Raw genomic sequence first — 11989 nt, 5'->3', positions numbered from 1 at the left:
TGGTCTTCCTTATTCATTGTCCAGCTCTCACATGCATATGAGGTGACTGAAAATATCATGGCTTGTGTCAGGCATACCCTAGTTAGTCCTCAAGGAGATATCTTTACTCTTCAGCACTTGAAAGAGGTCTTTTGCAGCCAACTTGCCCAGTGCTATACATCTGATGTCCTGACTGCTGCTTCCTTGGCGTCAACTGTAGCAACCAGCAACGCGAAGTCTTTGACAATCTCAATCTTTTCTCCATTTATAGTGATGCTGCTTATGGCCCAGTTGTGAGGATTTTTGTTTTCTTTATATTGGGATGTAATCCATACCACAGACTGTGTTCTTCAATGCAGTATTCTTCATCAGTAAGTGTTTCAAGTTATCCTCACTTTCAGCAAGCAAAGTTGTGTCGTCAGTGTGTCGCAGGTTGTTAATGATGCTTCCTCCAATCTTGATGCCATGTTCTTCTCCATACAGTCCAGCTTCTTGGATTATTTGCTCAGCATATAGATTGAATAAGTGTGGGGAAAGAACACAACCCTGATACACTCCCTTCTTGACTCTAAACCATGCAGTGTACCCTTGTTTCATTTGAACAAAACGTCCTGGTCTATATACAGATTCCTCATGAGTACAATTAAGTGTTCTGGAATTCCCATTCTTCTCAATGTTATCCACAATTTGTTATGATCCACACAATCCAATGCTTTTGCATAGTCAATAAAACACAAGCAAACATCCTTCTGGTATTCTTCGCTTTGAGCCAAGATCCATCTGACATCAGCAGTGATATCCCTTGTTCCACATCCTCTTCTGAATCTAGCTTACATTTCTGGAAGTTCTCTGTCAATGTACTGTTGGCAGCCCTTTTTGAATTATCTTCAGTAAAATTTTACTTGTGTACAGTATTAATGATATTGTTCAATGACTTCCACATTCTGTGGGATCACCTTTCTTTGAAATGGGTACAAATTTGGATCTCTTCCAGTCAGTTGGCCACGTAGCTGTCTTCCAAATCTCCTGGCATAACCGAGTGCCTCTAGTGGGGCATCCACGTGTTGAAACATCTCAATGGGTATTCCTTCAATTCCTGGAGTCTTAGTCTTGTTCTTCGGCATTTGCTTCAGTGCAGCTTCAACTTCTTCCTTCAATATCACTGGTTCTAGATCATATGCTACCTCCTGAAATGGATGATGATCAATCAGTTCTTTTTGGTACAGTGACTCTGTGTATTCTTTCTATCTTCTTTTGATGCTTCCTGCATCATTCAATATTTTGCCCAAAGAATCTTTCAATATTGCAACTCAAGGCTTAAATTTTTTCCTCAGTTCTTTCAACTTGAGAAATGCTGAGTGTGCTCTTCCCTTTCTGTTTTCTAACTCCAAGTCTTTGCACATTTCATTACAGTAATTGGCTTTGTCTGCTTGAACTGCTCTTTGAAATCTTCCGTTCACCTCTTTTATCTTGTCAGTTCTTCCATTTGCTTAGGCTACTCTCTGCTCAAGGGCAAGCTTCCGAGTCTCTTCTGTCATTCATTTTGTCTTTTCTTTCTCTTTCCTATTTTTAATGACCTCTTGTTTTCTTCATGGATGATGTTCTTGATGTCATCACATAGTTCTTTTGGTTTTTGGTCACTCATCAAATCTATTCTTTAGATGGTCTCTAAATTCAGGAGGGATATATTCGAGGTCATTAGTTTGGCTCTCATGGACTTCTAATTGTCTTCAAGTTGAATTTGCATATGAGCAGTTGATGGTCTGTTCCACAATCAGCTCCTGGCCTGGTTTTAGCTGAAGATATTGAGCTTTTCCATTGCCTCTTACCACAGAAATAGTCAATCCATGTGTATAGCCACCACTTGTGATGCTGAAGAAAGATTTTTGCAATGAATAAGTCACTGGTTTTGCAAAATTCTATCACACAATCTCCAACATTATTTCTGTCACCAAGGCCAAATTTTCCAGCTACCGGTGATTCTCGTTTACAACTTTTGCATTCCAATCACCAGTGATAATTAACACATCTTGATTGCACGTTAGGTCAGTTTTGAACTGCAGAAGTTGATAAAAACCTTCAATTTCCTCCTCTTCTGCTTTGGTGCTTGGTGCGTAAATTTGAGTAATAGTCATATTAACTGGCCTTCCTTGTGGATGTATGGATATTATCCTACCACTGACAGCATTGTACTTCATGGCAGATCTTGAAATATCCTTTGTGGTGATGAATGCCACGTCATTTCTCTTCAAATTGTAATTCTCGACATAGTAGATCATATGGTTGTCTGACTGAAAATGGCCAAAACCAGTCCACTTCACCTCACTAATGCCTAGGATATAAATTTCTATGCATTCCATTTCATTTTGGACAATTTCCAATTTTTCTAGATTCATACTTCGTACATTCCGTGTTCTGATTATTAATGGATGTTTGCAGCTGTTTCTCCTCAATGTGAGTCATGTCACATCAGCCAATGGAGGTCTCAAAAGCTTTACTTTATCCATATCAGTAAGGTTGGTTCTATTCTGATGATGCAGCACTCTCCCAATTCTATTTTGAGAGCCTTCCAACCTAAGTAGCTCATCGTCCTGCACTGTAACAGACATTGTTTCCAGGGTATTCATATTGTTGTCTAGTAACGTAACAGGCAGTGTTTCTCTGCTATTCATAAAGTTTTCCCTGGCCAATTCTTTGAGAAGTGGATGCCCTCCTCCTTCTTCCTAGTTTCACTCTGCAAGCCATGCCAAAACCTGTGCCCCATGTGCAACCCTGCTGGCATTTGAAGCACCAGTGGCACAGCCTCAAGCCTCATAGCAACATGTTACCAGAGCATGACAAATCAACAGACAAGTTTGTCTCCCTTAGCTGTTCGAAACCTCTCCACTCTCTCCTTACTAGGATCCCTGTCACTTGCTCACTCTGTCCTGGACGCCCTGGCTTCCTTTTCCTTTCCCCTCTGCTTTTCCTGCTGCTTGTGGGTTGGGGTTGGGGCCCTTCCCTTACCTGGATGCCACTGATGCTTGCTCACTCTGTCCTGGATGCCCCGGCTTTCCTTTCCTTTCCCCTCTGCTTTTCCTCCTGTGTGGGGGTTGGGGCCTAGGTCTCTCCCCTTACCTAGATTTCTCTGCCGCTTGCTCACTCTGTCCTGGATGCCCTGGCTTTCCTTTCCTTCCCCCTCTGCTTTTCTTGCCACTCGGAGGTTGGGGCTGGTTTCCGCCCCTTACCTGGATGCCTCTGCTGCTTGCTCATTCTGTACTGGATGCCCTGACTTTCCTTTCCACAATCAATAACAATGGAAGCAGCAGTCAATACATCGAATACTGCATATACTGCATACATTCCCAGCAATCACTGGTTATATGGAAAAGGTCATAAAATGTAGCAAGATTTCCTTTGAATAATGAGGTGCTCTGGTGGCACAAACCCACCAGCCACTCCTCAGAAGGAAGATTGGACAATCTACTTCTATAGAGATACCACCTTGGAAACCCAAGGAGGGGTCACTAGGAGTCGGATCTGACTCAACGGCTGTGAGTTTGGTTTTGGTTTGGTTTAAATAATGTGAGTGTGACTGTTTTATGACATTAATTTCCAGTGAAGGTGAATATTCACTGCCATCTGTAATTTATGTTGTGGCTGTTAGGTTCCATTGAGTTGATTTTGACTCATAGAGACCATAAGTACAACAGAATGAAACACTGCCTAGTCTTGCACCATCCATGCTATATTTGAACTCATTGTTACAGCCATTATGTCAATCCATTTCATGAATGGCCCTTCCCTTTTCATTGACCGTCTATTTCACCAATCATAATATCCTTCTCCAGGGACTGGTATCTCCTGATAATATTATGACAGTAAGAGAGACAAATTCTAGGCATTGTAGCTTCTAAGGAGCATTCCAGCTGTTACTTCTTCCAAGACATATTTGTTCATTCTTCTGGCAGTCCATTCAACATTCTTCATCAACACCAAAACACACGTACATTGATTCTTCTGTAGTGTTCCTTATTCAGCGTCAGCTGTCACATGCATATGAAGCTACTGAAAAGACAATGGCTTGGGTCAGGCTCACCTTAGTCTTCACAGCGACATATTTGCTCTTTAAGACTATAAAGAGATCTTTTACAACAGATTTACCCAACACAATACATCACTTAAATTCTTGACTGCTGCTTCCATGGGCATCGATTGTGGATCCAAGCAAAATGAAATCCTGACAACTTCAAACTTTTCTCCATTTATCATGATGCTGAGGGAGCTCTGGTGGTGTAGTGCCTAAGGCATTTTACTGCTAACCAGGAGGCTGGCAGTTCAAACCTACCAGCCACTACTCAGAAGGAAGATTGGGCAATCTACTTCTGTAGTGATACTGCCTCAGAAACCCAAGGAGGGGTCACTATGAGTCAGAGACGACTCGGCGGCACATAACAACAATCATAATGCTGTTTACTGAGCAGTTGTTTTCTTTATGTTGAGATGTAATCCATACTGAAAGCTGTAGTCTTTGACCTTCTTCAGTAAGTGCTTCAAGTCTTCTTTACTTTCAGCAAGGAAGACTGTGTCTTCTGCACACTGTAGGTTGTTAATGAGTCTTCCTCCGATCCTGATGACACATTCTTCTTCATATAGTCCAGCTTCTTGGATTATTTGCTCAGCATACAGAATCAGTAGGTGTGATGAAAGAACACAGCCTTGACGCGAACACTGTTCCTGATGTTAAACCACATGATATCCTCTAGTTTTGTTTGAATAACTGCCTCTTGGTTTACATACAGGTTCCTTGTGACCACAATTAAGTATTCTGGAATTCTCTTTGCAATCTCTAATTTGTTATGATCTACATAGTCAAATGCCTTTGCATAATCAACAAAACTCAGATAAATCTTTCTGGTATTCTTTACTTTCAGCCAAGATCCATCTGACATCAGCAATGAGATCCTTCATTTTGCATCTTCTTCTGAATCCAGCTTGAATTCCAGCAGTTTCCTATCAATATACTGCTGCAGTCATTCCTGAATTACTTCAACAAATTTTACTTGCATGTGATATTAATGATACTGTTTGATAACCTCTACATTATGTTGAATCACCTTTCTTTGGAATGGCCACAAATATGGATCTCTTGCCAGGTTTCAGGTAGCTGTCTTCCAAATTTCTTGGCACAAATAAGTGAACACTTCCAGCATTGTATCCATTTGTTGAAATATTTCCATGGGTATTCTGTCCATTCCTAGAGTATCGTTTCGCACCAATTCCTTCAGTGAAGCTTAGGCCTTTTCCTTCAATACCATCAGTTCTTGATCATGTTACCTCCTGAAATGGTTGAACTCCAACCAATTCTTTTTGGTACAGTGACTCTGTGTATTCCTTCCATCTTCTTTTAATGCCTCCTGCATCATTCAACAGGAGCTCTGGTGGCATAGTGCCTAAGGCATCTGACTGCTAACCCGAAGGCTGGAGGTTCAAACCCAGCAGCCACTCCCCTCAGACAATATTCTGTCTATGTTGTTTTTGTTGTTAGGTGTCATCAAGGCAGTTGCGATTAATAGCAACCCTACAGAAAACAGAATGAAACAATGCCTGGTCCTGCGCTATTCTCACAATCTTTGCTATGGTTAAGCCTATCGTTGCAGCCACTCTGTCAATCCATCTCATTGAGGGTCTTCCCCTTTTTTGCTGACTATCTACTTTACCAAGCATGATATCCTTTTCCAGAATACGGTCCCTTCTGACAACATGACCAAAATAGCCATTCTCACTTCTAACCGGCATTTCAGCTGTACTTCTTCCAAGACAGACTTGTTCGTTCTTCTGGCAGTCCATGGTACTTTCAGTAATTTTTGGCAATACTACAATTAAAAAGGCATCGATTCTTACTCAGCCTTCTAATTCACTGTCCAGCTTTCCATACACATATGCTATTGAAAATTCCATGGCTTGGCAACTGGTACACCATGTGATCCACATCCTATACAACTACGAGACCAGAAGAACTAGATGGTACCCGGCTACCATTGTCAACCACTCAGAGTGGGAGCTCTGTAGGAGATCCTGGATAGAGAGGGAGAACAATGTAAAACAAAAGTCAAAATCATTTGGAAAAACAAAAAAGTTGGGGGGGACCAGTTTGCTGGTCTGATAGAGCCTGGTGGAACCACTGAGACTATGGCCTCTAGCTTCCCTTCAGGTCTGGGAATTGAACCCACACCTGTGGTTTCCACCCAAACAAAAGAAAGGCATATAAGTTGAACATTTACACCTGAGGTAGATACACTCCTTGGAGAGAACAATCATGGGAGAAAGAAGGACTGTTTACATACAGGGAGACAGCTCAGGGGGCAGGAGAGCATTAAGGGATGGACACAGGGAAGAGGTACCTATCGGGAGGAAGTGGGAGGGGAGCTGTTGCATTGAGGTAAATTGTAGTCAATGTAATGAGATAAAGTGTATGTGAACTGCAATATGGAAAGTAAATTTGCTCTGTAAACTTTCACCCAAATCACAATTAAAAAAAAAAAAAAAAAGAAGAAAATTCCATGGCTTGGGTCAGGGACACTTTAATCTTTTAAGTGACATCTTTGCTCTTTAACACTTTAAAGAAGTCTTTCGCAGCCAATAAACAAACTATGGTTGGTTCATATTAAACAGTTAAAGTGAATGAAATTAATTTATGTATAAACATGAAAAATTTTAGAAAGATACGCTTGAATGAAGAGAGTGGGAAAAGGATACCTACAGTTTTATAACATTTATAAAAATTTGTAAGTATATAACAAAAGTATACATTGCTTATGGATGCATATGTATGTACATAATAAAAGTATAATATACTTTGGAATGATAACACTTTACATTCCAACTTTAGTTGTATCTGTAATGGTTTATTTTTGTCAGTAATTTTAAGTACATCTAATAAGAAAGTTTAAATAAATTGGTACTATATTCCCACTAAAAAATATTTACCTGTTGCTATTGAGTCAATTCGACTCAGAGCAACCTGCTATGACAAAGCAGAATTGCCCCGTAGGGTTTCCTAGGTTGTTATCTTAACGGGAGTAGACTGGCACATTTTCCTATTTGTGGCTGGTGGGTTTGAACCACCAACCTTTCAATTAGCAGTCAAGTGCTTAACCACTGCACCACTAGGGGTCCTTTTAAAAAAGTATTTAGTAAACACTGAAAAAGTAATAAGAAAATAAACACTAGATGTTCTTCCATTTACATAGACCATATAATGGAGTATAGAAAGTATTATTCTATGCACAGTTTTGTAATAATTTACTTTGCCATATACTTTGCCATACTACAGCCATATATCCTTATCATGATGTCAAAGTAATGAAACTTACACATAGCCATGGTAAAAAATTTAAAATGGCTTAGATGGATATAAAATGAAGAGCCTACATCTGACTCTAGACCCGAGTCCTACTGCCGAGAACTCCTTGCTTACCAGGTCCAGACACAGTGCTTTCATAACTGAGGAGGAAATCAGACTAGTGCCACTGGATGGAGACAGAGTTCTCCAATCCTCATCTCGCATGCGCTTTTTCAGACAATAAACCTGATCACAGCATTTCTAAAACATCAAGTATGAATTCAAATAAACTTTTGTACTTTTTTTATATTTCAAATTTCTCTGTATGGCACAATCATTTAAGACTTACAGTAATTATTTCTCACATTTAAAATAGGTGATTTCTTCTAATGGACATATGGATACCCTGTCAAAAAAAAAGTGCTTTTAAAAAAGCAAAGCAAAAAGCTAGTCAATCTAGGGAATGCACCTTTATGCACAATTCTAATATTGGATTGTTAATGGATTTTAACAAGAAACTTGCACTTTAAAAACCTATGGTTTTAAACAAAGGCATATACTTACAAATCAGTGTCTCAACTGGCAAGCTGAGGGTGTATAATTGAAACAAGCACAAAACCTACTGCCATTCAGTCGATTCCTACTCAGCGATCCTATAGGACAGAGTAGTAGTACTGCCTCATAGGGTTTCTAAGGCTGTAAATCTTTACAGAAGCAGACTACCTCATCTTTCTCACAAAGTAGCTGGTGAGTTCCAACCACTGACCTTCCCTGCTAGCAGTCAAATGCTTTAACCACTGGGCTACCAGAGCTCCTCCCAATAAGCACAAGTTGACAATATTCAAACTACAGAGCAAGCACCCATTAGTGCCTTTTAGCATGGGGTGAGTGAAGTGAGAGTAGCCACACATTCTAGTGTTTGCTGGACTGAAAATGCATCCACTTCCCCCCTCCGCCTTTAAGAGATTAGTGCCTCCTCAATCTGCTTGCATTATCTTTCTGCCATTAAACTAGAGATTTAAACCACAGATCTGAATACAAGCATATAATCAGTGACTGGGAATTAATCTGCAAGTTAAAGGTTTCACTTCACAAAACTGTTTTTAAAATCGGAATCCTTTCTAAATCATAATTTCAGGAGGGCTATAAGACTTGCATAGAAAAAATTCAAACTGGAAAAAGATACATCATGATTTGATTTATCTCAAAAATAAAAAACTCTTGGGGATTTTGTTTTATCTACATTGTCTCAAGAAGGTCACACACACAAAAAATAACAAATGCTGGCAAGGATGTGGAGAGACTGGAACTCTAATACACTGCTGGTGGGACTGTCAAATGATACAACCACTGTGGAAAGAAGTATGGTGATTCTTTAAAAAGCTGGGATTAAAAATACCATTTGACCCATTTACACTATTTACAATAGCAAAAAGATGGAAACAACCTAGATGCCCATCAATGGAAGAATGGATAACCAAACTATGGTACATACATACAATGTAATATTATGCAACCCTAAAGAATAACATAAAATCTGCAAAACACTGCATCAGGTGGATGAAGTTGGAGGACAATATGCTCAGTGAAATAAGTCAATCACAAAAGGACAAATATTTTATTAGTCCACTATTGTAAAAAGTCAAGGAAAAGGAAAGGTTTATACATGGAAGGAAACTTTGTTGTTACCAGGGGTGGAAGAGGAGGGAGGGAACACTGCTAGATAGGTAGAGACAAGTACTCATTTGGGTAAAGGGAAGGGCAATGCACCAAATGTGAGTGATCAATATAGTGACATTGAGGAAGAGGAAAATGAAAAGGGGTACATGGGAGATAGAGACAACAAAGATGAACCCTTTTGCACATACAGTACACCATGCTGGCAGTGATGGCAAACATTGAACTATGGGTGGAAGGATGGGTGGATAGGCTGAATGATCAGGTATGCCTAGGCAGGGGGGAGTGTGCTCAAGACCATGTATAGGTCTGGCAGACAATGTTTCTACAAGTGTATTTGTATACTCTGTAAGAATGTCCAGGTATATAGTAGAGCTGACAAGGGACAAGGTTGTGGTGACTTCTTGACCACAGCCAGCTACCTGGAGGGAGCAAGAATTGGACCTGTGGGTTCAGGACCACGGTCCTAGGGGACATCAGGCTCAATTGGCATAACATGCTACACAAAAACATTGTTCCATGTCCTACTTTGGTGAGTAGCTATTGGGATCTTAAAAGCCTGCAAACGGCCATCTAGATGCAACAATGGGTCTCTCCTCATCCAGAGCAAAGAAGAATGAAGAAAACCAAAGATGCACGGAAACAATTAGTCCAAAGGACTGATAAACCATGTGATCCTCAGTCTATATGCCCATGAGACCAGGAGAACTAGATGGTGCCCAGCTACCACTGTCAACCACTCAGAGGGGGATCTGTGTAGGAGATCCTGGATAGAGTGGGAGGAACAAAACTCAAAATTATCATTAAAAAAAAAAAAAAAAAAGACCAGACTTCCTGGGAAATCGCAGTTAATATTATGAGACAAAATGTGTATAAACTGCTGTATGGAAAATGAAATTGCTCTGTAAACTTTCACCAAAATAACAATAAAAGGTTTAAAAATAAATAAATAAATAATGCAAAAATTAATCAGTCAAACAATAATAAGGATAATGAGGTTTTCAATTATTTTTAATATAAGACAAGACACCATTTTAAATTCAAAACTTCTTTAACTTTGCAAAAAGTGAAAGCCAAAATAAGTTTTGTACCGAAATTTATTCTGAACAATGCAAAAACTTTCCAATCACAGAACATAAGAAAGCAATGTAATGAAAATAACCAAAAAAAAACCGTAACCACTGCTGTGGAGTCGGATCTGAAAACTGTACATTAAAAAATCACATTTGGGAGGAGCAACAAAAAATATGTATGTTCTTCTAAACATGAACACAGTTTAAATGTGTCCAAAGGTAAAGGAGAACATTGTGAAGGTGACACAAGACTGAGTAACTTTTTGTTCTATTGTTCATGAGATTACTGAGTTAGAGACAACCTGATGGCAACTAACAACAAATGTACCAGATACAGGCGTACCTCACGTATATTGTGAGTTTGGTTCCAGACCACTGCAATAAACCCAGTATCCAAGAAAGCTAGTCTAACGAAGTTTATGATTTCCCAGTACATATAAAACTATGTTTAGACTAGACTGTAGTCTATTAGGGAGCTCTGGTAGCGTACTGCCTAAGGCACTTGACTACTAACCAGAAGGGTGGAGGTTCAAACCCACCAGCCACTCCTCAGAAGGAAGATGGGGCAATCTACTTCCGTAGTGATACTGCCTCAGAAACCCAAGGTGGGGTCGCTGTGAGTCGGGTCCGACTCGACGGCACATAACAACAACAACGTAGTCTATTAAGTGTGCAGTAGCATTTTGAAATACAAGAATTACCAAAATGTGACACAGAGACACAAAGTGAGCACGTGCTGTTGGAAAAACGGCACTGATAGACTTGCTTGACATAGGGTTGAGACAAAACATTCAATTTGGAATAAAAAAGTCAAAAACAAAAACCTGCAGTATCTGCAAAGTGCAGTGAAACAAGGTATGCCTGCACGTATTCTATTTGGTCCCAACTCACGGCAACCTCATGTGTGCAGAACAGAATGGCCTCATAGGGTTTTCAAAGCTCTACCCTTCCAGAAGCAGGTTGCTAGGTCTACCTTCTGAGGTGCCTCTGGGTAAGCTTGAACTGCCCACTTTTGAGCTAGTCATCAAGCACTTAACCCATTTACACCACTCAGACTAACCATGTATCTCCATATAAAATCACGGGTCATATTCTCCAACAAAATCACTGAATGTATAGTAACAAAGAGGAAAAAGAGAATGAAGGATCAACAAAAGTTTTATCATAGATATCAAGGTAATGGGGTTCATAAAAGAATATGATAGAAAGTTACTTTAAAAACCGTACCCTCTTTGTGGAACTCACAACGTACCAGGAAACTGTGACACAATTGGAGGTGTATCCTCATCTAAGTCATCAACTCCTCCGGCAATTGGATAGGGTGGAATGGACACTCTGGGCATCACCACCCAGCTGTGATCAGAATACAAGGAAGAGGTGAGGCTGGGGAGCCCTGAATTATGGGCTATCTGAAAGCCACAGATCTTCTCAATCTGTTGCCAGCGAAAAAGTCGTTCTCGTAAACAAGTCGTCAATTCAGAGAGTGCTTTCCTGGAAAAGCCAAGAAAGGGGTTACTAGTTGCAGCAAGGGCTGTTTAATATGGCACTGACAAAAGGCAACCACATGAATGCACCATGGCAGTTTTCTAATTCCAAGAAGAAATTAACCAGACTTAGAATTAAAGTACGTACTTTTATATGAATAAACGACAAACTAAGGTACAAATAGTCTGTAGATAACTCATTTCAACATAAGCAGGAATGAACAGATGGCTAACATTCTTACTTTGCTTCCAGAATTTTGTGGTCCACCTCATCTAGGGAGGAGCTATGTGCAACATGCAGAGTCCCAAACACGGTGCTTCTCTTCTTTTTAATCTTCTCTGCCTAGAAACCCGAGGAGAGAAAAATAAGTGCAAGGCTAGGTTAAAAAAAAAAAAAAACACATATACTAATGATGTTTATTTTGTCTTGAATGTATTAATAATCATAAAAC

General features: G+C 39.9%; 1 protein-coding gene across 1 annotated transcript in view; it reads right to left on the bottom strand.

Moving 5' to 3' along the window:
- STIM2 (stromal interaction molecule 2) overlaps positions 1–11989 on the bottom strand; it is a 300518-nt gene that overhangs the window by 11919 nt on the left and 276610 nt on the right. The window contains exons 10-11 of the mRNA XM_007955656.2: positions 11780–11880; positions 11306–11544 (exon numbers count right to left, since the gene is read on the bottom strand). Of these exons, the coding sequence (XP_007953847.1) occupies positions 11306–11544; positions 11780–11880 (340 nt within the window). The remainder of the gene's footprint in view (positions 1–11305; positions 11545–11779; positions 11881–11989) is intronic.

The sequence above is a fragment of the Orycteropus afer genome, unplaced genomic scaffold (assembly GCF_000298275.1).
Source record: "Orycteropus afer afer isolate SDZICR_OR568_19922 unplaced genomic scaffold, OryAfe1.0 scaffold00525, whole genome shotgun sequence".
NCBI classification, from domain to species: Eukaryota; Metazoa; Chordata; class Mammalia; order Tubulidentata; family Orycteropodidae; genus Orycteropus; species Orycteropus afer.
The sequence above is the reverse complement of the archived record's forward strand: the minus strand, read 5'-3'. Positions and strand labels throughout refer to the sequence as shown.